We start from the raw sequence: 27473 nt of genomic DNA on the forward strand, positions 1-27473 counted from the left end.
ATGGAACTTTCTGCATGTAGCTTCACATGGGACATACAAATAAGGTTTTGGGGTATTTTAGGCCTGGGATAACATGAGGTTTTGAAGAACATTCTTCAGAAATGTTTCCTTTACTTGTAGCTTCATGATTTCAGTATAGGGGTATTTAAAGGTCTCAACATAATTTGTCTCCAGAATAATTTTGCCTCTCTTGTATCATTTTAAGAACCTGCTTTTTGAAGCCAAATTGTTTTGAAAATGCAGATAATACTGATTATTTAGGCAAGTTTTTATGTCCTGGCCCAAATTTCTGTATCTAATATTCATCTAACAACCTTAGCTGACCCTCTTGACCTTTACTTGTATTAGGATAAAGGATATACTTCTCTGCTGTTTATTTGACTATATCCTGAGACAGAAAATTTGTGACTTCTGTTGGTAGATTCTTTCATCCCCAGTTCTTTCCTACTATATAATCTAATCAAAAATATTCACGCTTAGTGTCATCAGCTGTTGTTACTATTTTCTATTAAGTTGAAGTTCCTTGACAGCCAAGATATTCTTACCAGGAGGGTAGCTACCAGAGCATCATTCTGGTGAAATTCTTAGTATGTCAAGTCTAGTATTATCCTCTGTAATAAATACAAAGTCTATTTTTGTTATTTAAAGCTTCAAAATATTTCTATGCCATTTATTAAATTTTTTGCATTGGTATGTGTTTTTTGCCTGTTAATAACTTATCTGCAAAGTCTGGGGAGAGAGCTGCTTGGAGGTGTGATACATCTTTGACCTTTTTTTTTCTACCTCCTCACTGACTCTCTTTGGCATGAAGAGATACAGGTTTATTATAAGCTCTATTGTTGACATTTAAAGATATCATATTCTCTCTTCAGTTATTTTCAAATTACAGCATGCATGGTTCACTATCTTGAATTTTATAGCAGTTTTTCTTCTCCACTTGATTTCTATTCATTTGTACCTTTTAGCAACAAAGCATGAATACATGCGATTCATACCAGTGCAGTAATTAGCAGTATTAATTGGGATTTTAAAGCACATTATTAACATCTCTATTTTTTTTTAGTTTTCTTTTGCATTTGCGTATTTGGCCACTTAACTTTTTAATTTCTTACTGACGTACAAGAATGGTTCAATGTATATTAATTATATTTGATCTATGCAGAACTTAGTTTCTCTATATTTCTTGAACAGGAAAAGCGTGTCTGGGTAACTTATGATTTTGATGCTAATTTGTCTGCCAATCCTGTTGTCAGCCTCCAGGATTTGACTTTTCAGGTTTGAACAATTTGAGATTTTTGAGGAATATGCTACTACTAAGAATGTACAGCTTCTGCAGATGTGATCACCAACAAATAATCATCCTTCCTGGAAAATTTTATAAGGGAGACTATGTATAGTACTGAATCAGCAGTGATAACTCTCAGTTTTCATTACTCTTAAGCTAGTTAACCCTTCCTTTCTGTGAAGTATTTATTATCAAATGAGCAGGATCAGAAGAAAGATCTTGATGTACACCTATACTAGAGATCATTGAGAACAATAACAATTTTGCAAAAAGCAGTGACTTCATTAAGGTTACTGTCTCCTCCCCTTCCAGAGAATGAAAAGAGAATTTCAGTAGGAAATACACTTTGTGGTATTCTTGCAAAGAGTCAAAAGTTTCCATCTAAGATATCTAAGGCTTCTAAAGTTTGAACTCCAGCAAAAGCGAAGGAGAAAGTGCCAAAAATTCTTTTCACAGGCATGTTTGTTAAGATTTTTCTGATGGGCTAATTTAAGGATCAGTGGTGATACTAATTGCTTTACTGATATGTGCCAGCCAGTTACCTGAATGGCAATAATTATATGAAATCTCACAGCCAGAACTCACAATGTATCCATTCAAGCTGACCGCTGAACAACCAACCACTCTGAGAGTTTGTAATGCACAGTTTATGCACAAATTTGTAGGCTAAACAGTATTTGAAACTGTCAGCTCAGCAGTAAGTATGGATGGCAGGGCACTATAATTTTGCCTTTTTTTGAGCTGTTTTTCACATGGACAAAGTTATGTCAGTTGAAGTTTGGTGGTAATGAGCCATCCTTTCTCCATCATGCTGCTGGACACTCAGTCTCTCCACCTTGGTGTTGCTGGACATGCTGTCCTCTCTTTCCTGGCAGTAATGCTAGACTGTCTCCATATTGCTGCAGCTGCTGGGCTTGGGTCCTCTTTTCCTGGCAGTGGTTTGGCTGCTGGCACTCTCTGCAGTGCTGGCACCTCTCTGTAGTGCTGGCACTGCTGGATTTTTTTGGCTGCTTTTTAGATTCTTACGAGTCTTCCATGAGTCTGCTCTATCTTCCCCCATCTTCTTTTTCATCCTCCTTATGCCTTTACTTACTCTGTCCCCTTTTTCTCCTACCCTTCTCCTTAACTTACTTCATTCTCCCAGGCTTGAATAATCTGTATAAACATCATAGGGGTAAAACAACCATTCAAGAGAAAGGTGACCCATGCAGTCCATGGTTCAGAGAGGACAATGTAAGCACCCAGAGTGCAGAACTGGTAACTGGAAGTAAAAGATGGTTCTCATCACTTACTAAGTAAGTTTGAGAAAAACAAATACGGAACAAATACGCAGAGATGACAACTCAATTAATGGTTTGCTCACTAAAAAGGACACTAATAATTTGGAAAAATTTCTTATTGAAATAGACATGAGATAAAATTAAGAACAGTGAAGTCTCTTAAGTGTTCACATTTTAATGTATATCTTGTGACTCAGCATAGAAATATGAAAGTAGTGAAACTTCTATTAATTAAGAAAATATTATTCTGCTTTGCTCTTATACAACCTGTATATTTTCTGTATACCAACTAAAGGATTGCAGTACTTCAGTATAAGACACACAAGTTTATGAATTTTCTCAGAGTTTTTAGGACGATTTAACTCCGTGGACAACTTACCTACTTGCTGACTGGAATGCTATTGACAAGTTTCCCTTCTAAACAAGTATCACCAAAACGAAGCATAAAGCTGACATTGAAATGAGTTTATAGATCAATTACTACTGTCAGTCTGCAAGGCTAAGCCTGCCTGTAAATAGTGCAATTTGTATATAAAAATATTTGGAAAAAAGGGAATAATACTTATCTCCAAAAGCAACTGTCAAGTGAATGGTCTTATTTCTTCACTGTGTTAATAGAAAGGCATTACTTAAATTAATATGCTCATTGTTCTTACAGGCCAACAGACCTGCTTCTGAGAGTCAGAGCTCAGAAGGCTACAAAGGCTAAAAAGCAAGCCTTAAAAAATTAGTTATTAATTTTGTTTTTTTCCTTTCTGTCTAAGGTATGTTAGCAACTGCATAGCCATGAGAAGGTACAGTTCTTCCCTCTAGAGATTGTAATCTGAAAGTGCTTAGGGTCAGAGTTGCTCAGATGCTCATAATAAAGCATTCTGAGCCTTGTTCAGTTGTCTCTAAAACAACAAAGCTGGTGAAAGAGCTGGAAGAAATGTTCTGTGAGAAGTATCTGAGGACTCTGGGTTTGTCTAGTTTGGTGAAAAGGCTAAATGGGCAACCTTATCTCTCTGTACAGCTTAATGTGGAGGGGATGTGAAGAGGGAGCTCCATTCTGAGCTCTTCTCCCAGGGATAGGGCATGTGGGAAAGGTTCAAAGCTGCACCAGGGGAGGTTTAGACTGGACATTAGGAGGCATTTCTTTACTGAGGGTGGTCAAACTCTGAAACAGGCTTCCTGCAAGAGGTGGATGCTCCAAGCCTGTCAGTGTGTGAGAGGCATTTGGACAAAGCCAACTCTGAATTGGTCAAGCAGTTGGTCAATGGTCATTGTGTGTCTCTTCCAACTGAGTTTTCTATTCTCACTGTTATAATCATTAGTTGGGCAGTTGTAGGTATTGCAATAGAAATTAATTTTGTTAAGGTTTAAATGCAGAGGAGGAGGTGACTTTACAGAGACATTCATATGGGCTATTTCCCAGGCATGATGCTAAATAGAATATATTCTTTGGCCTACCTATTTCTTAATGTGTCTTTTACACACTTGAAAATGTGCATGTGGTTAGAATTAATATAAGAGGAAAGCTAATTGTATGACACATTATATCCCTGAAACATGTACTCAGTAAATAGGTTTTAGTATGAATCGATTCACTCTGGAAACAGGAAGGTGCTTGCCAGGAAAATGGTATCACATGGTAGCCAGTAAGTAGTTTAATTTGACTTGATTCAACACAAATATTCTGAAGGGTTAAAAGAAAGTCTTTCAAATTAACTGAATAGATTATTTGCTTTCCTGACTAGATGATCTTGACTAAACATAGTAGCACACCTGAGTGTGCATTATTTACATAGGTGGGTCACTTGAAGAAAGAATTGATTTCATTAAAACAAATTACTGCTTCTTAAAGAAATTTGTGAGGCTCAGCAGTATAAAGTAATGAAAAAATTTACTCAGTTGGCAAAGAGGAACCTGTCTTGGTATGAAACGAAGCACATTACTGTCTTCTGCGGAAAGAATCAGATATACTTTCCTAATGTAGGCCTGGCTGCTCTTTGCAGGCAGAGCACCAGCTTTGTGACTTATCTTTAATTTCTTCTAAGACTTTTGTTGTGAAGATGAAGCAAGAAATTTTAAAAATCCTTTAATTTCTTTAGCAACTTTGAATGGGCTTGACAGAGTAAACTCTGAAGTATTACTGTTTGTCAATCTAACTTCTAAATATGGATTTGTGTAATAAATGACCAGACTTATGAAATAAGTGACTGGACTGCCTGTGATTTTTTTTTTCTTTTTTTTTTTTTTTTTGTAAAAGGCATTATATAAACAAAATATCAGTGGTGAATGTCAGCCTGAAGCTCTCAGGCTTTGTAGTTGTAGCTGCTTTGTACAGAATAAATCTGGAGCACATTAGAGGGAATGAATGTACTGGGACAGTCCTCAGTGTAGAAGATTATGCCAAGATTCTCCTATATACTCAGGCTACAGGAACAGCTCTTGAGAATTAATACAGCTGGGAGGGAACAAAGGAAAAGTAGAGCAATTCCAGGACTGGAACTTGAGAGACAGAAGACAGAACTAAATCAAACAAACTTTGCTATGTCCTGGCCTACAGTGTGAACATCTGGACAGAGTTACTGAGGCATGGTTTCCAGATCTGAGAAAACATGTTGAGAAGGCTCCTGACAATCTGAGAGTTGATAAATGTTCAAAGTTGAGAAATGATTCAGGACTCATTTAAAATCTGATTTACCAACTGGTGTTGTAAGTGCACTACTTTTTGCAGACAGAAATTACATCAGCTTTTCCTTTTTTTTATAGCTACTGTGTGTCACTAGTACCATAATATCTATGCATAATAGTTCTGATTTTTTTTTCTAATTGCACATGTTGGTCTTGTTCTTTTTCAGTTGTAGACTACTGTGCTTTGGATAACCAAGGCTGCCAACACGAATGTGTTAACACTGAAGACTCCTATTACTGTAGATGCCACCCAGGCTTCATTTTAAATCTAGACAAAAGAACTTGCAGAAGTAAGTTGTGATAAAGTTTAATTATTAACAATTTGCACTTATTCTGTCTTCCAGCTGTCAGCAGTAATACTCCCACTGCTCCTGGGAATGCTGAGTAATGCATCAGGTATAGAAAATGTCGGAGTGCTCTGGAAGCCAAAGGTCTTGAGAGCAAAGCAAGCTGTTTTGAGGGTAGAGCTTAAGGGTAGGGGTTCCTCCTATGAACAGGAAACTTTTAACATGAAATCCAGCTCCTTTTCAACAGCAAAAAGCCAAAGCTTTGTCTTGGATTTCTCCTTGATTATTCGCCTTTTTTCAGTTAGAATGTAATCTCCCTAGCTAGGTAAACAAACAAGTCTGCACAAGACAATTTGTAATCAGTTTCCTTTGTAAAATGATTTAAATTATGAGTAGTTTCCCAATCAGAAGAAACATTACAGTCTATTTTTCTGTGGATTTATCTGCAGAGTGAGTTCACTGATAGCGTGACAAAGTTCTGGTAACATCAGTATCTTCTGCTAAGCTTCCATATTACCACCAGCTTATAAAAACTTCATGGCTTTGCTTGTTTGTTGTTCGTCAAATTTGATACCAGGCTAAAAAGATCAAAAATTACTGGAGTTAGAATGGACATAAAGTGGAGGGGAACTGACCAGAAAATACTCATGCCAAGGCTTCCTGTAATTGGGAAAAAAAGCTAATACCTCCACAGTGTTTAATGTCATAACTCCCTTTTAGGAAATGTCAAGGGAAAACCTGAATGTACCTTTCTAGTTACCTTTCTTCATAAATGTGGGCTTTGATAAAGAAATAATACTACTGTACCTATAAGCAGGCAAGCTCCATTAGTTTTAGATGATTGCGGCTGCCAGTGGTGAATTTAACCCATATCACTGAATAATGTATTCAAACATTATTTCTGAAAAAATGCATCAATATATGTTGTTTTCACAGGCTTTGGAGCATTTCAGTCCTTCTGATGAGAGACTTGGTTAGCCTATAGACTGTATCTGTATTGTGTACTATGCTTGGTATCTATTTCACTTAAATTTAACACTTGGGAAGAAAACATGTAATCCAGGCTGTACATGTGTTCTTACGATCAAGGGAAAGAGACGTACACTTCTCAAAGGTGATTGCTCCCAATTCTGACACAAATTTATGGAATTGCCTGTATTTTCCTTGAGCATGCAGGGGGCCTGGATGACTTGTTAGACTGGACACATAATTTTTAGATGGTCAGAGTCAGGGAAGATGAAATTTCTGCTTCCCAAGGGTCAGAGTATGGTTTGTAGTGGTTAACATAAAGTGTAGATTGTATTAACACTCCCATTTGTCAAGTATCTGTCAGCTAAGGGCTGGCTAATTATACTTCCACATGTACTTCCACATCCATATATATTTGAAATCTTACTTTAATGTGCTTCCACTGCCCAAGCGTAAGTTTTTGTTAATTTCTTTGATTTAAGAATGTGGATTTTAAGCAGTGTTTTGCCTTCCAGTTTGAACTGAAGAAAGTCCTTAAAACTGCATAAACGTTTCTTATACCTTGACTGATTTTTAGTTTATGGCCTAACTGTATGCATTATTTTAAGATGTTTAAATTGATGATCCACAGAATGCTGACATCTGAGGGAATGTTCTGGGAAACTAGTATTTCAGGCTTGCCCTTTCTCTATCCTCTATCTGTTGCTTGAGACAGTATATTGGGCATAAATAAGCATAAATAAAACTTACTAAGCCACTTTTCCTTATGCTTGATATCTTCTGAGCCTTGCTAATAAATTAAAGCATGAATGAAAGAACTGTGTAGCTCTTAATGCTGTGCAAGTCAAAACAGCATGAGAGCTCTTCAGAGCAAAAGTGTCCCCTAGTTCCCATGTTATGAATCACACTGCGTTTGAGTCAGCATAAACGTTGCGAACAAACAAACTACAGATCACTGGATTTAAAATGTTTGTGACTTTAAAACTTTTAACATAAATTTCTACATATTTGGCTTATGTACTGAGTCTCAGGGATGATGGCCAACTAGCCAAGACCCACACCCATGCCAGACAAGTTCTCTGCATCAGCAAGCAGGCCTGAGGCGCCCACTCCCGAGATCTCATGCTTGTCTCAGAATCCTGACTTCCCTTTCAAAAATAGAAAGTAAGCCTTTATGCTCATGGCTACAAAGAAATACTTGGAAATGTAAGTGGTGTCAGTATGGTCATGCATATCTGACAAATGTTTTCTCTGGGAACTATTCCAAAGTTCTCAGAATGAAACACAAGGAGCAATGCTCATGAAGGCAACCTTGCCAACACCATCAGAGTGCCCTATGGCTGGAAGAGCACAGCAAATTTGGTTTATCAGTGAGGCAGGTGGAGGACATTCAAGCTACTATTAAGGAGACTTCTGCCACTCTTGCTGCTCCCTTCAAGAGAACAGATGGCAGCTTCTCCTTGTACTAAGGGGTGCTGAGCCTCACCTGTTGCTCTTTACGAATGGCCCATTTGAATTCTGGATGGGTTCACGTAATTTGTAGCTGGGCAAGGCTCTGTTAACATCATTAATCTGGGCTGTGTTAATGAAGCCCTGTGAAGTGTATTTTTAGTGTCCCAAACAGAATAGCCTCAAGGTTTCAACAGAAATAACAATACCTATTTTTAAACCCTTGTGGTCATCTTCAGAGTCAGTTACCCAAGAAAAGTCTCTCCTGCACACTTGAGTGAGCAAGGATTTGAGCAGCTAAATGCATCACAGCACTGAGTAAGTCCAGAAGGCATATATTCCTCTGGTGCACACATGTGGCTTTTTGGGTTCTGTCTCTTCAGTGCACTCTTCAACAACCTATATTTTCTAATCTTCATTTTAGTGAACAGATAAGATATCCCCATGTTATGTATATGTCTATGTGCATACGCTGTCAAAAAAAGCTTTGGTAAAGGAAATGTTAATTAATGTTATTAATGTTACTTAATATACAGAGTGGTGTTCATAAATTATAAAATAGTCCTTCCGAGTTTTCTTAGATAGTCACATTCCACTTTGTTTATTCAGTAAATATAGATGGTTTATTATCACTAAGGGCTTTCATCATATATGAAGACTCAATTCAATTAACCTGCCACAGATCCAAAGAAAGAACTGTCCATGCCTCTTAAAGCAAATCACCTCTGGAAATAATTAACTTCTGGGAACAAAACCCCCTGAGTTTTCAGGTTGTTCAATAATGAGGTGTTCAAAAGTGCCTGGATATTTTGTGAAGTGTGATTTACGTAATTTGTGACTTGTTTATCTACTTCTAGCCGTGCTGAGGGGTTAGGACCATTTTTCACTAGTATAAATTAACCACACTGACACAAAACTAAGTGATGGGCGCACACTGCATCTAAGTGAATGTCAGATTCTTTGACTTCATCAATAATGATAAACTCTATATGGAAATATCTCAGTGCTCAGTGCACAGTTGCTTTCCTTTCTAAGGTACTTTATCCAGTAGTGGTAGCTGTTTCTAGACTGCTTATCTTCTCTTCCATGGGTATATTAAATGGAAGAATTGTGAAGCAAGCACTCAGAGCTGTTAAAAGCATCCACACTCCTGATGACTTGGTTGGCCTGCTGTGATACAATGAATGGCATTCAAAAGCATGTTTGTGTGTGTATTACAGATCATGTCTAACGTGCTCTGAGTGAATAGAGGCAATTTTGATGAGACAATGTTTGAGGCTTAGCTGCAAAATATTAAGAAATATTTAAGATTCTAACTTCTCTACCACATGAACTTCTGTTCTTGAATAATTCTTTGTAGTATTTGTCAGGTGTACCTCAGTATCGGAGATATTTGGAAAAAAAGAAACATTTTATTTTCATGGTTTGAAACAATATGGTAAAACACCAAAATGGTGCCTAAGGAAAAAAAGGCAGAAGAAAAGAAAAGAAAACAAAGTAACTCATTTTTACCTAGTTTATTTCTGAGAAATTATATTACTCACTGACACAGACGCTTTTTTTTTTTGTTTAGAACCAGATTATTGTTCTCTTCAGGACCATGGTTGTGAACAGGAATGTGTTAATACAGATGATTCCTATTTTTGTCAGTGCCGAGAAGGGTTTAGACTTAATCCAGATAAGAAAACATGCAAAAGTGAGTAATCCTTTAGACATAATAAAGTTCATCTGCTTTTATTTCTTGAACCTGCAGTGAATCGTTTCCCTTCTGAAAGGATGGAAGTTTTCTCTGTAATTAAGGTTGAAACAAATGTTTCTTTATAAACTTGAATTTTAATTGAATGAATCATGCTGGGAAAATATACATTTTGCTGCCTTGTAGATTACTTTGTATATTAGACATTTTTGAAGACTTTTATGGAAACCTGAGGATTAATGTAGGAACCAAAATGACTTAAAATAAGTTCATTACTTATTTGAAACTTTCTGGCCTTGGCTTGTAAAAACACAAGCAGCTTATTTCGCCCAGTTGGTTTAGCCAAGGACAGATACATTTAATCAGCTTGGAAATGTGTTGAACAGGCAACATAGCTATCAAAATCAACTTAGAGTCAGACACAAAACTTCACAGTTTCCTAAAAAAATTGTAAAAACAGCATGAGCAGTATCAGTGTTATAAACCAATCACACATAATATTTACTTTAGAAAGATTTAGTGCTACAGCTCTTCTTGAGTGGGGCCTGGAATCACAGCAGATTTTTAATGTAACGTGTTCAAGTTTAGGGAGAATATATTCAGCAAAATGAAATAGCCTGATCCTGTGACTCATTTGTTGGGGGGAGAAAATCGTACTACTGGTGTTTCATGAATATTATAAACTTGTCTGGAGCAATCTAATTCTATTTCTAGACACTCATAAAATTTATCTGGTTTTGTTTCTGGTTTTGTATCTGGTATTTTTGTTCAGTCTTAAAGATACAATCTCACAAAGCATTTTCGTTTGCACAGTGCTGTTTTTGCAGTAATCCATGCTATTCTGCTTTTTATTATCTATATGGTATTCTAATACATTCAGATTTTTATAGATTCAAAAGCCTTGGTAAGCAAAAGAGCAGCATTGTATAAAATACTTATTGCCGAGGATGTAATTGCAAATTAAAGGCAAATTGTAATTCCCATTGGGGGTATTTTTCCTTATAGGACTTTGGATTTGGCTGCAAATCTGGTGATGTTTCCAAGATGAAGCTCCTATTCCAAATCTTGTTGTAACAAGGGTCATGTTAGCTAAGCTAAGCTTGTAAAATAAAGCAGAATATTTGCATATATGGCCTTTTCAGAAATCAGGGTCAATAGATGAGTGGTGACAAGAACCAGGCATTCTTCCTCTGCCACCACGTGTGACTTCTGATGACTACAGGAGGAGATCTAGGGGGTCAAAGTGAAGCATTACATAGCTGAGTGTTTGCAGTCTGGTCTCAGATCCTCATCTCAGTGTCAGCTTTAGTAGGTGTCCAAAGCACGGAATCCAGTATTGTTTAAGTGAGCTTTTCTAAGCTGTTTTACTTCAGAAACCCTTATGGCTGGCTTCAGTTTTTCTCTTCACAGAAGTAAACTTCTGTGCTTTAGGTCAGCATGACTGTGAGCATGAATGTGTTAACATGGAAGAGTTGTTTGTGTGCAAATGTCATCTCAGATACGCCCAACAACACCATGGCGATACGTGCAGCAATGAGTGTGCCTCATGAACTGCAGTGACTAGTTTACTGCAAGGCAGAGGTGTGAACAGAGTGAGAAAACACTCCTGGGTCCCTTTTGAGATATTTGAGTCATGCAAACCTATGTTACTGCAAAGTCCACCACAAGCCAGGCCTAGTGAAGTAATGCGATAGTGAGATCCCTGATCCAACAGAGAACTAAAGCATCATTTTCTCCTATCCAAATAACTGGGGAAATGTGTTCAGCCACTTCACACAAAGGCACTGTCTGACACAAGGACAGTGCTTGCTGCTGAACATCTGTATTGTTGCTATGGGCTGTGTAACACGCAGCACACCTCATATTGCTGTATGCTGATATGTGGGGATATGAAGAGACCCATCTCTTCTGTATGTTTACACCTTCAGTGATCCATTCAATGAAATGTCCTCTTTTCAGAAGAATCTTGCTAAACAAAGGATTGGTGTTGGCCCAGAGAAACCCAACAGCACTGCCCACTTGGCATCACGCAGTTTTAGAAGATAGTTTTGTTGCAGAGAACCATTTTACATATCACCTAAAATATTGGCAGCATTTTTCCCCAATGTACTTAAAACATACTTTTCCAAAGGAATACTCGAATTAAAAAAAAAATCACTGAAGTCACTGAAATTTTTAAAAAATTTGATAGGAGCGGGAATAATCATTTTTAAATAAACTGTGGTAAAGCCGTGTTTAAGGTAACCTAGATGTGTTGCAACTTTTTGACAATTATAGTTTAAGACTTTCTCAAGCTGGATATCTAAAAATTAGTATCCTAAGACATTTCTTGTCTGTAAAAACGGTGAGCCTTCCCCAGTCATTTTCCCTGTTTGCATTTTTTTTTTTTTTACACATGTAATAAAGCACATGTGATCACAAAATTTACAATTATAGTGATTTCCAAAGCCTGGTAATCAGCACCTTTGTGATTATTGCACTCTTTGAAAGAGTGTGTTACAAAATTCTGCATGAGATCCCCAAGTACTTAAATGTTAAAAATTCATGTTGTTGTGTGGGTGTTTGTATTGAAAAGATGGAGCCAAACAGATGTAATTTTTCACAGAAAATATGGGTATTTTCTTTTTTTTTCCACTTTTTTTTGTGCTCTGAGAAGTTACACAAGCTTCTTCATGATGATGTGAACTCTTGGAAAAAGGAGAAGGTTCCAGCTGGAACTTGCTTTAGCTAGTAAAAACTGACACCTCAGCTTCATTTGTTCAAGCCTACGATGTCTCTCTATATATAATGGTAAATCTGGACCAGTTACTGCAAACTCGTTGCTTAGTTAAATAAACCAATAAACAGAAATATTTAGAATAAGTGATTTAGCATTAAGTACAGATTTATTTTTAATGTAAACAAATTGCTGCAGACACGTCTGTTCACATCTGTAAACTATTTGCAACTGGAGACATGCGAGACTGTGTTTGTGTCTGAGGGAACTCCAATACTTTTGATCAAGTTATGCTAAAGTGATTTGGGCCTATATAACTAAAACTAGACATTAACAAACCAGCAGGAAAACACTATGAGGAAGTTCAAAGCTTTTTTCCTAAAATGTCCTTCTTCTATACTCACAGAGTCAGCAAATTGCATAGTACATCTGCAAGCGCACGTATCTCACCCTACAGCTTTGCTGTCCACTGTGAGGAAATATATTTTTTAAACCCAGTTCACACCTCTCTCCCTTCCCCCACCTTTTGTCTTTCACACTAGTTGCATACAAGACTTAGAAGACATATTCCATTTTATCTTACTTGGAGTAGGAATAGGGAAATCAAAGAAATTGAATATGTTAAGACACTCTCACTCTCATAATTTCTACCTATCCCTCACTAGGCTTTAACTGCTTGAACTTGTTGGCAGGTTAAAGTTTTAAATTGGTGATTTCTCATCTTGTTGAAAAAAGAATTTAGTCTTTATGAAACAATCTGAAAGCCATAATTTCTATTTCAAAAATTACTAATACTCATATTTGCTGAGAAAATTTAATGGTGAACATAAGAGACTGTCTTGTTTTTTAAAGAAGGAAAGCATGATTCTGTGGGTAAGACCAGACTGGACTTCAGGGTTCTCCCTTCTCTCCACTTCATGATAGTTCAACCACATCGCAATTTTTGGCAAGGGAAATCTGTTCTTCACCAAGTTTGCTATCTGCCAAGTGGGGTTCTTGAATTAATTTCACTTAGGTGTTGTTAACTCAGGTTTCTCAAGTAGTCGGAGATAGTTGCGTAAGTAAAAAGCTGTACTGATCTTTTCCCCTTGCTCTGCAAATGTATCAGGTACTAACTACAGTGTCATAGTTTGTGTATCTAAGACACCAATGTGATTTCTTCAATCATTAACACAAATGAATAGGAGTGGACCACTGTGTTGAAAGCAATCATGGCTGCGAGCAACTGTGCCTAAATACAGGTGACTCCTATGTCTGTCAGTGCTCTGAAGGATTTGTCATCAATGAGGATCTAAAAACCTGCACACGTAAGTCTTGCGAGAACATCCTTCATTTCAGTTCCCTTGGGAATGGTTTCTGTTTCCATACAGGGTAGAGGACTCGTCTTCAATTTATTCTTACAGTCTGCATTTCAGTAATACTTTAATAATTATTTGAAAGCAGAAACAGAAAAAGTATTTAGGAAAGAATACTTGTCAAGATAACTCTTACTCCTCACATATTCAGAGAAGGTTTGGGAGACCTCTTCATCCCCAGGTGTTGAGGATAATTTTTCAGTCACATGATAAATGTGTCTGACAGGTCATCTGGACAGCAGTGTCCCCCAGGCAGACTGCACCGCTTTACCTGGGGCAAGAGGAGAACTGATAGCCCCACACTGAGCTTTAAATTTAGCATGGGAATCCTTAATAAGTGAGCAGAAGTTGTCCTGGCAGCTCTCTGCTTTTTATATATCTAAGGATCATTGAGAATTGATACAATTTCACAAACAGTTGAATTGCCTCCTTCACTGGAAAAATAATGTATAGAAAGGGCGAGAAAAAGAAGGATATGAGTGCATTTTACCTGTTGACTTTTTAGACCTCTTTGGAGAGAGTCTTCTGTCCACTTTTTCCACAAATTTTGGAGGTACATTATTTTTCAAGCTTGTAGAGTGTTGGAGCAGCTCCAGAGTTCATCCTTTTTCTTGCTCTCAGGCAACACAGTTTTAAGAGAAGTCAAACTGCAAGTCCTCCATCACAAAAATTATCTAAACAGAATTGAGGCAAATCAGCAAAGGCAGTTTGCCTTTGTATTTATCCTTGTGTTTGCCTCCATAGTAACCTTTTTAGCCCCATCCAATACCTTGACAGACTTTGCTTCTGTCTGCCACTGCAGCTCTCTAAAAAGGGGCAGACAGTAACACAAAAGTATAATTAGTGTATGTGTAACAACAATAGGGTCTACTAAAACCAATTTTTTTAGATATTTATCTGTAGTACCACTGAAAATTTAGAAACAGCCAAATAATGGAGTTTTATCAACTTGCAAATGGAAAATCCCTTTTCCTTTGTAGTAACAAGAGATAATTTTCATTCCTGAGTTATTTTCCTCCAGGCTGTACTTGGAAGCCTATCAGCAGCAGAGTTCAAGAAGCATTTGGACAACATTCTTTGGCAGATAGTGTGAGTTTTGGGGCTGCTCTGTGCAAGGCAGGTAGTAGGATGTTGACTGGTCCTAGTGAGTCCCATCCAACTCAGGATATTCTATGATTCTATGAAAATGGTGCTGAGTGCAATGAAACTGAGCTTTTTGCAATAGCTCCTCTTCTCATAACCTTGTCCTCATATCTATTTAGGAAAGATCTGTCCTGTTCCTGAGCTCTAGGTGAGATGCTGAAACCTCGTGAACATTTTTAGGCTACCACGAAGAGAGTTTTGACACTTTGTAATATCCTGAATGAGCAGCTGAATGGAAGCATTTAACATATACCTCTCCTAGTGAGAAAACATCTGGGACGTTTACTGTCATATACACTGGCTCAAGTATCTTAAGAAAGCTATGGGAACACCTGAATGGTAACCAAATCTGTACCCTAACAAGTCATCACAAAAAAGTAAGTGTGTGTAGCCAACAGACAGTAGAAGTGCTGCTTGCAAAGTCCCAGGAGCCCTATGTCTTTCTATTACAGAGAAGAAACACTTGGAAATTTGAGATGAAAAGTGAACCATATTTGACAGTACTTGTCATTTGCAATTCTTTGTAAAAGCTTGAATAGCCCAAGCCAAATCCCACTGACATCTGAGAGGTTTTCTTCTTGCTGCCACAGGAACTGGGTCAGGTCCACAAGTGAGTTCTGGGGACTGCCACCTTCACTTTAGGCCATTTAGAAACTATTTAAAGAATGTTCACAAGGTAGCTTTTATGTCTTTGCCAGTGTCTTATATAAAATCTTTGCCAAAGTATTTTGTTTTGTTTTAATCCACTTTAATCCAATCCAGACATGGACTCTCTTCAGCTATGTTAAGCACAGAAAAGTATGATTTCTCAACTCTGCTTAAAGCAGTCAATGAAAAGTACATCACTAGGACCTCTTACAGTTTATTGAAGCTATATAATCAGATGAGAAACTGAATTATTGTTTAAGCAGTTCAATATACTTACATTTACTTGCTCATATGGAATGCAAATACTAGAGATGAAAAATAATCGAGTCATTATTGGTTAAATGTTTTAATAATTTTGATTGCTCCTACAGGAGTTGACCATTGTGCTCTAAGTGATCATGGCTGTGAACATTTGTGTGTAAATGGTGACAGATCTTATACTTGTCAGTGTTTTGAAGGATACAGGCTTCGTAACGACGGGAAAACATGTAAACGTAAGTTGTTATTGAGCATCTCAGAGTCTAATATTACACACATAGAAGAAATCTGTAAGGTAGGATTGGATTGCCTAAATGCTGCAGTGCAATGTAATTTTAAATGTTCAAGGATTTCAAGAGGTCATATTTCCTCTTTGTTGTCATATTTGCCAGCAGTATGCCAATATCTTGGATATGCTAAGGCATCTATAATGGTACTGAATGCATACTTTTAGGCACCTGAATCACACCCTAAACATCTGTGCCATTTAAAAAGTAGCCCTGAAATTGGACAGCTGTGGATCCAAAACTATCCAGAGCTGGGATGACTGTAATTTTCTTCTAAAATTTCAAGGTAAAAATATATAATGTTCATAAAGTCTTACCCAGCATGAAGCTTGCAACATTATTAATGAAAAGTTCATTTTGTCCAGCATGGGATGAGGATGATTGCAAAAGAAATATCATAGTTATATTACAAATTTGACTACGTTACACAGTTATGAGGAGTGGCAGATATCAAGAAAAAACCTAATAGTAAATTTTTCTCAACTTTTATAGCATAAGTCACTAAGTGATCAGAGAAGAATCATGAATAAGCATTCAGTATTTTGTAACTGCAATCCCCATAATATCTAACATGAACATCTGCTGTTCAAAAACGTTTACAGAAAAAAAATTAAAGGCATCCAGATATTACCATGATGAATGAAAAGCTCCTTGTTCTTAGCTGGTGTTTCACAACATAACCCTCTTTTGTTATTCTGCACAAACAGAAACAAATTCTGCCTGTCTGAAAAAGTTAGGATACACTAAAAGCAAGTCAACTTTGAACATGCTTCCCTTAACTAACAGAATTTTTTATATATGAAATTATTCCCAGGTAAAAATGTCTGCAAATCAGTCAACCATGGCTGTGAGCATGTTTGTGTTAATTCTGACAATTCCTACATCTGCAAATGTCGTGAGGGATTCATACTGAGAGAAGATGGCAAGACCTGCACAAGTGAGTGACTGGTATCTATTGTCCACTTTTGCATGTACAGCAGGCAAGGAAGGAAAGGGGTATTTTTCACTTCTTAGTGGAAAAGAAGCAACAAACTGCCTTTTGATAGCTACATTTCTTTAACATATTTTCATTCAAAACCTACATTTATATCAATCATTCCCAGGACAGGACATCTGCAAATCAGTCAGCCATGGCTGTGAGCATATTTGTGTTAATGGAGATGACTCGTATGTTTGCAAGTGTCATGAGGGTTTTCTTCTGAGAGAAGATGGGAAAACATGCAGAAGTAAGTACTCTGAGAATTACTCACAGAATTTTATCTACCGTATGTATATCTGAGAAGCATTCAAACAAATGCAACAGTTTACTGTCATAATAAAGGAGTAGTCCTCATATGTATAATATAGGAGTAGCATTTATATTTTTATACATTTAGACCTACCAAATGTTTGTGAGAGACTCTGTGGACAAAAATAGCATATTTTAATAGATCAGCTGACAGACTGGAAACAGAAAATACTCAGAAATTTTCAGGTATCAAGAGTTAAGTGTTTGCTGCCTAAAATATTACGTGGAATTTATTCCAGTGCTATCAGTAGACCTAATGAAAGCTGTTACTTCTCCCTGCATGATACATTTACTGTAGATGTGCTTTAACCAAATATCGTCAACTGTTCTCAGATAAAGACATTTGCAGTTCAGTTCACCATGGCTGTGAACATGTTTGTGTTAATGCTGATGAGTCCTACATCTGCCAGTGTTATGAGGGATTTGCACTAAGGGAAGATGGAAGAACATGTAGAAGTAAGTATCCTTCTCTTTAGTAGAAGATTTTCTTTATAATCTGTGAATTTGTAGATGTATTTTAAATATGGCAACCTTATTTTTTTTAACAGATAAAGATGTTTGCAATTCTGTTGACCATGGCTGTGAGCATATTTGTGTGAATACTGATAGTACATACATTTGCCAGTGCTATGAGGGTTTTGTATTAGGAGATGATAAGAAAACATGCAAAAGTAAGTTATTTTAATGTTACTATATTTTTTATATTTAGACACCTACAGAAGAAACATATTATTTAGAGGCAGTTCTTCTTATAGGAGATTTTGCCTACAAAAAGGAGAATAAATTCTTTATTTACTAGGAGATTACTACTGTTAGTCTTTAAAGTTTTGGAAATGTTCTGATTCATCAAACTGTAGTAAATAAAATCTGATTATTTCTAGATAAGGACATCTGCAAATCAGTCAGTCATGGCTGTGAACATCTTTGTGTTAATAACAATGATTCATACACTTGCCAATGCCATGATGGATTTGTACTAAGGCAAGATGGGAAAACATGCCGAAGTAAGTAGTTTATTGATGAAAGAAGGAATTTAATTTCTGTCTTGTTAGAATATTATTCACTGATTCATAGTGGCCAGAATGGAATATTTTTCTCTATAGATCACAAGACTTAAATATGAATTAAGTATTGTTTGAACTAAAGCTACATTTCAGAAAAATCAGCCAATTTTAAGGTTTGAATGTAGGTTTTAAAATGTGAACTTCATTTCCAAATTATGAATGTTAAGTTTTAATCTTGAGCATAGGATTTTGCTGCATTTTACTGTAATGGGTTGAAGTTCTAATTACCACTGTGTTCTTCTGTCTATATTCATGCAGATCATGACTTAACTTGTTCCTTAACCTCTTAGCATGTTCTTTTGCAAATGATAAGCAAATGAAACTCCTTCAGGCTTTTTATGTTTTCTAATCTTTTTATAAATCTTGCTCCCCTAAACCTCTGCTATTTATCAGCGTCCTTGTGGGTGCACCTCAGTGAAAGAAAGTCTTCTAAGAGAAGACATAGCAGGGTCCAGGGCAGAGGAATAATAACCCATCTAATTCTTATTTGAATGTACCTATCTTTTTTTTAAATCATTTATCTTTTGTTTAATCTTTTTTTTTTTGACAAAAGATAGTCTCTGACCAAAATATTCTGCTAGCACTTGTGTTCAGTTAGTTATCTACCATGATCAAAAGTTGTTTAAGATTCTCAGTATTACAGGTGTCCCATGTCCTATAAGTACAGCCTTCATTTTTTGTTTCTAAATGTATATCCTTAATTCTGGCTATTTTAAAATATATATGATTTTCTGTTACTCAAAAAGATTCATGTTACCTTCTGTCAGCAGCTGCTTTATCTTTATTTGCCATTCTCTCAAAAGCGGAGTAATCTACAAACTTTGGTTATTTTGTGTTTTATCCTGGGCTGTCCATAAAAATATTAAGTAGCAGAGGAGCAAGGCAAATTCTTAGAAAGAAAGCTACTTGATAGTTGCCCATTTGCAATTGGTTGTGAGGACCTTTCTAGCCAGTGTTAACCAATATAATGTTGTAGTCTGTTTCCTTAATCAAAATAAATACCAAGACTGCTGCCTTTCTGAATGTTCCACTGTATGAACAGCATAAGCTTTAAGAACCAACCTCATCATCAATTAAGATATTTATATAATTTTCCAGGATTTATTTTTCTGTAACACCAAGCTGACTGATGTTAGTCCTCTTCCTTTGATTTTACTCTGACTCAAGTTCCACATTATCTATTGCATTATTTTAGTGCAGATCAATGTCAAACTGACAGGCTTACAGTGAACTACTCATATTTGAAACACTGGAACCATAGTACTATTTTCAGTGTGTGTGCATACACTGAGAATGGAGATAGCTCAGTGTTTTGGGGCTTCCTCAGAGTTCTAGGAGTTACTGAAAATTAACACTAAGCATCCAAGACATCCTTCAGAAACCTCTTTTACAACTCTCTGCTGCAAGTTATCTGGAGTTACCGATTCAAGAATATGTGTGTGTGTATGTGTGTGTGTGTGTGTGTGTGTGTGTGTGTTCAGTAGGTGCTGTGTGACCTACTTCACACAGTGTGAAACTCTTCACTCCAACAGAATCATCAGTAACCTATTTCGTATCGTCAGATCTGAATACACTAGAATTTTTTATATTTCTGCATTGAGATTGGCAACTCTACCTTTCTGTCTATTAATTAATAATACATTGTTTGAATGCTTTTTGTTCCTAAAAGTATTTAAATAATGTATTCATACTACCCTTTATTTAGTTGGCTATGTACTCCCTTGTCCTTTTTCTTATTATTTCAGTGTTTTCAAATTCCTAATATTTTCACATTCAGTAAATACTGTGAATGTTTCTTTCTTTCAGTCATTTTTCAAATCTTATAGCTGTTTTCAACTTCAATTTCTAAATTTTTAACTACCCTGGCATTCTTTTTAGATTGTGAGACTACATTTTTGGGGGGTGTCTAGTAAAATAACCTTAAATAGTGCAATCATTGATGCTTTTTATTATTATTATTATTCTCCCCCCCCCCCCCCCCAAATCCCAAAATCGTCTGGCTCATATTTGCTTTCAGCTATGCAAAATTCATCCTTCTGAAGTAATAGAAGGTGGGTATTTGATTCTGTTTATAAACAAGTATGTCCAAGTTGCACACAGCTGTGTATAAGCAGATGCTAATTTTTATTTACATTATAATTTCTCTTTTATCCACTATGACGGGATCTAGTTTAGATTGCCACATCTTAAATATAATTATTTTTGAGTTAAAAGATTGTCTTATGTAGTAGTTTTTGGAATTTTTGTTTTGGTAGCAGGAGATCCCCATGAAATTTGGCTCAGATTGAAGTTCTTGTAAAAATATAAGCCTCAAGAGTCAAGTTGAACTTGGCTGTCAGGACTCTTCCACTTTTTGTTTAGAGGTAGTTCTCCCTTAGGAACTGATATTTTCTTTTGTGCTGCATAAAGAAGAAAAAGGGAATGCTGATAGATTGCTCCACTTTCTTCTGCACTTTCTCTCCATCTGTCCTTTTTGAAGAGGTTTTAACCAACTGGTTTAACATTGCAGTCATACAAAGTCCTCGCATAAATTTTCAGCAATCCAGTTAGATTTTCTTTATCGTCTTAAATAAGTACTTCCTAGTCTTTCAGGTTTTGTTTATGTAGACTCTTGGCACTGATATAAGGATTTTAAGACAATGGTTAAATCATGTCCTGTGGTGTTTTTTTTAGTTTTGTTTTTACCAGCATGAATTTGTGCTAAATGACTGTACTAAATTATTCCCTCCTTTCACTCTTAGTGCTCTTAATGTAAAGTCCTCCTCCTCCTTAATCTAGTCAGATTAATCCTAAAATGGTTTATTTTCAGTTGGAGGTCATCCAAACCATGAAGTTCTGGTCAGATGATAAAGAATTCATATGCAATGTAAGATAGGATCTCCACCATTTAACTAGCCAGAGATTTGCTTTCAGTTACAAGCTTCCATCTTTTTTTGCTTGTAGGATTAACCCCCCAGTCTTTGCATTTATAAAAAAAAAGTTTAACTAGCAAGCCACATAAATATTATCTAACTGTTCCTAGGCAAGGATATTTGCAAATCAGTCAGCCATGGCTGTGAACATGTGTGTGCTAGTGCCGGTGATTCATTTGTTTGTAAGTGCCAAGAGGGATTCCTGCTAAGAGAAGATGGAAAAACTTGCAAAAGTAAGTAGTCTGATATTTATCAACATACTTATCTGCAGCTCATGCTTGTGTAGAAGTGCACTAACCAGCAAAAGCTGTCATCTGTTTTTAGATAAAGATTTTTGCAAATCAGTCAACCATGGCTGTGAACATGTTTGTGTTAATTCTGGTGATTCATATACCTGCAAATGCCATGATGGGTTCCTACTGAGAGAAGATGGGAAAACCTGCAGAAGTAAGTAGCACAAGAACTTGATTGGATGAATTACACATATAATAATGAAGGCCTCTGCTGATGTGTGCTGACTGCCAACTCTCCTGTTTGCAGACAAGGACATTTGCAACTCAGTTGACCATGGCTGTGAACAAGTTTGTGTGAATACTGGAGATTCCTACATCTGCCAGTGTCGTGAAAAATTCATACTGAAGGAAGATGGAAAGACATGTAGATGTGAGTAACCTGAGCTATAAAAGTATGATTTTATTTGAGGCTTTCAAGTGTTGTGGGTGCAAGTACACGTGTATGTTTGTGACTTCCAACTATTTGGGCTTCTTAAAATGATACCATGTCTCCCTAACAAGCCTCACCTCACAAACCCTGTCCACTCTTCTCAGATAAAGATGCTTGCAACTTGGTTGACCATGGCTGTGAACATATTTGTGTTAATACTGATGATTCCTATGTCTGCAAGTGTCATGAAGACTTCATACTGAGAGAAGATGGAAAAACTTGCAGGAGTAAGTTATTTAATCTTTGGTTTGTACTTCCTGATCTGTTAATGAAACACACTACACAACAGTAGTGTGTTATTTGTGTCTTTATTATAGAATCAGCTTCATGTAAGTGAGCTCCTTCATGAAGAACTATTGCCAAATTTTTTATATTTAGTGAAAGTTATTTACTTAGCTAACTGTGCTAAATACAATTTTCATTATTCCAAGTTTAAAATGTCTGCAAAACAGTCACCCATGGTTGTGAACATGTCTGTGTTCCAACTGGCGATTCATACATGTATCAGTGCCACAAGGGATTTATATTGAGGCAAGACAGGAAAACATCCAGGAGTAGCTGAAACTTTCATGGGGAATATGTTTTTGAGTCTTAAAAGAAATAACAGACTAATTTCACTCAAGGCTTGTTCATGACAGTTTTGTATTTGAAAAATGGTCTAATAAGGGAATTCTCTTAACAATTCTCAGATAAAGACCTGTGTAAATCCATTGAGCATGGCTGCGAACATATGTGCATTAATAATAACAACTCATACAGCTGTCAGTGCCATGAGGGCTTTGTTCTGCGACGAGATGGGAAGACATGTCGATGTAAGTAACTCATCATGTCTGTCAGCCACTCTTCTCTGGCACTGCTACATAAATAAGCAAAGATCTCATACTCCTTTGCCATCTGTTCTTCAGATATCATGTTTGGAGTCCTTGAATTTATAAAATGTTAAATAGAATACAGATAAATACTTCAATTTTTCCTAGATAAAGATGTCTGCAAATCAGTTGACCACGGCTGTGAATATGCTTGTGTTAATAATGATGATTCCTATATTTGCAAATGCCAGGAGGGATATGTACTAAAAGAGGATCAGAAAACATGCAGAAGTAAGTACATTTTATTTAGAACACATTTGTTTCTTTGATTTCTAAAATTAATTTACTTCACTTCCAAAAAATTATAGAATCATAGAATGGTTAACGTTGGAATGAACCTTATTGAAGATCATCTAGTTCCATCTCCGTGCTGTGGGAAAGAACACCTTCTACTAGACCAGGTGTCTCCAAGCCCCATGCAACTGGCTTCGAATACTGCTGCAACTTCTTATTTCAAACATGATATAATATTTGAAAGCTAAGAGCATATGTGTGTGGCAGAAAATGTCTCAAACCATTAACTTGATGCCCTCCTAAACAAAAATCTATCAAATTGGAAGAGTTGTTTTGGCACAGTGTTGAGTAAAATAATAATTCTTTTAAAACATCAGGAGAAAGCCAAAGGGGAATCTTATTATCAAGGAATGTGCATTTTAATCAGGTTCATATACTGTGGATCTTTTATCTTAAAATATCATTAATTCTATTTGCTTATCTTTCAACATGACATGCATTTATCTCATAATCTCTTAATACTTGGAGGAGAAATTCTACTGGAACTGAGTAAAAACATTTATTCTGCTAAAAATGGATGCCTTAGTTGAGGAGACTGTGATTACCAAAAGAACGGTAACAAGTTCTCACTGTTCTCAATCCTAACAAACACCATGCACCATGAACTGCTGCCCTTTCTTGACTTACGCAGTAGTATTGAGGTGGTTGTGATATGTATATTCATTGCATTTTCGTCACCTTAGTACATGTGAGGTGTCTTTTTCTCAGCGGACTGCAGAAAGGAATTCTTGAACAGTTTTAAAATAGATATTTTGTAAGAAGAAAAGTCCAGGCTGTAAAGCTGAAAATCCCTTATTCGTATAGTGGCTTGGTAAAAAACATCTCCAGTAATTTCTGCAGAGTAATTTCTGCTGCACAGTTCTCTTTCGTGTAGTGCTTACAGCATTCTTCCTGTACAAAGATCAGAGATGAGTGGAGGTCAAAGTTTATTTGGTCCAGACTAAGAAGCAAATCTTACATTCCTTAGGGTGGCATATTCTTCTGGAAACTACATTGATCCAATAGGAGCTGAGTATCTCTACAGCTAGCCTTTGCACAAAGCACACTAATATTTGCCTGCTGAAGGCAATTCCTTTCCAGAATAAAAAAAAAACCAAACCAAAACAACCCACCTGGCAGAAGCAGTCTGCAGCTAGGAAGGCATTCTCCAATCTCTAAATTCCCTAACCTCATTACTGATGCCCAGTGCCTAGAAACTGCTTTGATTTTTGCATGTGCATTTGCCAAAAAGTATGGGAAATACAAATTCTTCTGACAAACTCCCAGCTCTAATGGGTAAACTGGAAAAGGTTAATTGCAGCAATACATAAGCCTTCTAATTACAAAATTGGTAGACAGTTACAAGCAAAAAACCCCTTATCTAGCCAATTCTGATTCTCTCAATAATTAGTTTTTTAACTGTTTTATAATTCCTGCAACACAAATGCAGCTTCAATGATTCTCTTCCGTGTCTCTCAGTGCTGACAAATTTGACAAATGCAAAGTTAGTATATGGGCTTATCCCTGGAAGAAAATTCTGACAACTGTGTCTATATGCTAGCTATGTTCTTCAGTTCTCTCCACTTAAGAGTAATTCCTAACATCTACTGATTCTTGCTGCATTTTTAAAAGTTGTAGTATTCTGCAAAGCAGAAAAATCTCAGTAAATATTCACTGTGATGATATTTTTGTTATATTCTCAGTCACAGGCACACTCTTAGCTTTTGATACAGCCTGTACACAACATCTTCAGACACACTGGCACAGTAGGATGAACCAGGATCAGGGTACTTTAGACGATCTCTGAGCTTTTTCCAGGGTATCTGGATCCCTTTCCCAGCTTAGTGGAGTTTTTTCTTGATCTGAACACTCTGCTGCTCATTTCACAGGATGCACTGAAGGCCCAGTTGACCTGGTGTTTGTGATTGATGGATCAAAAAGTCTTGGAGAGGATAATTTTGAAAGTGTAAAACAATTTGTCTCAGGAATCTTGGATACACTTGAGATTTCACCCAAAGCTGCTCGAGTTGGTTTGCTTCAGTATTCCACTGAGGTTCGTACAGAGTTTACATTAAAGCAGTTCAGCTCAGCCAAAGACATGAAGAAAGCTGTGTCACAAATGAAATACATGGGTCGAGGTTCCATGACAGGACTGGCGCTGAGGCAAATGTGTGAGAGAAGCTTCACAGAAACAGAAGGAGCAAGACCATTTTCAGCAAATGTCCCTCGAATCTCCATTGTGTTTACGGATGGACGAGCCCAGGATGAGGTCTCTGAGTGGGCTACCAGAGCAAAGCAACGTGGTAAGTGGAGATGTTTTTGGTGTCTCATTCTAAAAGGCAAAAATTGTTAGAAATAAGATGTAGTAACAGTTTGGATGTGCTATGGTGTGTGCTAATCGAGAGAGTGTTTGCCACAGCAGTCTGGCCAGTACAGTAACCACTGTCCTGCACATCAGACCTCTGTGTTCACAAGGGCCTTTGCTGCCCTTGTGGATGTGCATCATCCCTAGAGCAGGACCCATAGGGAATGTCTCACCAGAGGTAGTGGTGCCACCCACCTGGCATGCCCTGAGTGCCCTGAACGTATCCACTAAGGGTAGACATTTGATACAGAGACCTGGGAACTTCATCAAAAATTCTAGGAAAACAATAAAAGAAACCCTAAGCTGTCTCTTCAAAATACAGAAATCTATTCTTGTGAGAAATACTAGGGTAATAATTGGCTATATTTTTGTTTACAGGGCATATTCTTTACTTTTAACCAGTTTTATAGTGCTAATGGTGTTCTGGAAGGAAGATGACTCTTTTTGAAAGAATATAGCTGTAGTGCTGTCTATCCTACTGTTTCTACATGCCTATATGCTGAAATGTGACTGAAAACTGGTGATTTTTAATTTCTAATATGTTTGGGCAAAAATCCATCCTCTAGGACACCTGTACCACAAATCAGAAACTTTTCATCTGTTTAGCCGAGTCAACTGAAAATTTTCAAAACTTGTCAAGAAAATAAACTATCCCCTTCTTCTTCGCAAAATTTTTTTTTTAAATTTTATTAGAAACTGCTTTAAGAACCATGGCTGATGGGCCACAACACAGAGAAAATAGCCAGACTTTAAAAGATTCTGCACATCTTTTTTTCTGTGCTCATTTTATTGATATGACCTATCAATCAGAATTTGTTACATGATTAGTAGAGCATTATTTAGGACCAATACCTCTCTGTAAGGAGAAATGGGAAAAACATCCAAGGATATGAGAAGGGCATGTGCTAACAAGAGTGTCATTACAATGAAAGATAAAGTGGGTTTTAAAATAACTTTAAAAACCCCAAAAACATTTAAAGGCTTACTAGTGGGATGTTTGAAATTGCATGGAGGATTTACAGAAGTAGGAACGAAGTACAAGCCAGCTTTCTTATTTGCTGAATGAAACCTCAGCTCTGGACTGCTTACACTGGCTCTGCAATGCTACAAGCCAAACTCATCCCCTGTGTAATTGCAGCATAGCTGATAGAGTAAAGCTCAATATGAAATGGACCTTGACTTTATCACTGATATCCCCAAGTCTTTAAATAGCAACAAACTTCAGCATTGACTGGTGCATTCATTACATTGAATCAGCTTCTGTTGAACATTTTCCTTTCCTGGCTAAAGTGCAATGGTAGGCAGATTCATGAAGAAAAGTAAGGAGATATTTATGTTAAAAGTTAAAAACTTGTTAAATGTGTATTTTGTAATATTATCAGGCCCATGATTCTTCAGCAAAAAGGTTAAAAGTTGTGACTGAGTGAGTGTGCAGCAGCTATTACCCTATGTTAAATAAAGATATCAAACCTCCTCATCCCAAGTTTTATCTGAAACCAACCAGAGAAGGCATCTTCTTCTCTTGAATTGTATAAAAGACCTGTGAACCTCATAGCTGTATTATGAATCACAAAATCAGTACTAGTAGTGGACACTTTCTAAGCCAGAACTGATGTAAAGAGAAATGTTATATCAGATCATATGCTCATGAGCATAAAAAAATAACTGCTGAAAAAGAAGTTATTGAAGATTTCTGCTTTGTAGTTATTGCTTGTTTAAAGTCTATCTGGTGAGAGGGCTCTGAACCACTTCCTTCTTCTGGCTTCCAGGGTTAAGAAAACTACACATCCTCACTTACCTTCTCCCTAGCACCTCTGCTGTGGAAATACTTGTCCTGAGCATCCCTGTTGTAAGGCTCTTTCTTTCCTAGCCCCACAAATTGTTTGTTTTCCTATTCTTACCCTCTTGAGTGGGCCTTCCAGCCTGTTAG

General features: G+C 36.8%; 1 protein-coding gene across 3 annotated transcripts in view; it reads left to right on the forward strand.

Moving 5' to 3' along the window:
• Positions 1 to 27473, forward strand: part of MATN2 (matrilin 2) — a 71285-nt gene that overhangs the window by 34864 nt on the left and 8948 nt on the right. For all 3 annotated transcript variants that reach the window (XM_039549005.1, XM_039549004.1, XM_039549006.1), the window contains exons 6-21: positions 5409 to 5531; positions 9520 to 9642; positions 13543 to 13665; positions 15876 to 15998; positions 16864 to 16986; positions 17153 to 17275; positions 17671 to 17793; positions 17886 to 18008; positions 18219 to 18341; positions 21424 to 21546; positions 21638 to 21760; positions 21854 to 21976; positions 22141 to 22263; positions 22726 to 22848; positions 23014 to 23136; positions 25068 to 25481. In XM_039549005.1, coding sequence (XP_039404939.1) covers positions 5409 to 5531; positions 9520 to 9642; positions 13543 to 13665; positions 15876 to 15998; positions 16864 to 16986; positions 17153 to 17275; positions 17671 to 17793; positions 17886 to 18008; positions 18219 to 18341; positions 21424 to 21546; positions 21638 to 21760; positions 21854 to 21976; positions 22141 to 22263; positions 22726 to 22848; positions 23014 to 23136; positions 25068 to 25481 — 2259 coding nt within the window. The remainder of the gene's footprint in view (positions 1 to 5408; positions 5532 to 9519; positions 9643 to 13542; positions 13666 to 15875; positions 15999 to 16863; positions 16987 to 17152; positions 17276 to 17670; positions 17794 to 17885; positions 18009 to 18218; positions 18342 to 21423; positions 21547 to 21637; positions 21761 to 21853; positions 21977 to 22140; positions 22264 to 22725; positions 22849 to 23013; positions 23137 to 25067; positions 25482 to 27473) is intronic.

The sequence above is a fragment of the Corvus cornix genome, chromosome 2 (genome assembly GCF_000738735.6).
Source record: "Corvus cornix cornix isolate S_Up_H32 chromosome 2, ASM73873v5, whole genome shotgun sequence".
In the NCBI taxonomy this organism is placed as follows: Eukaryota; Metazoa; Chordata; class Aves; order Passeriformes; family Corvidae; genus Corvus; species Corvus cornix.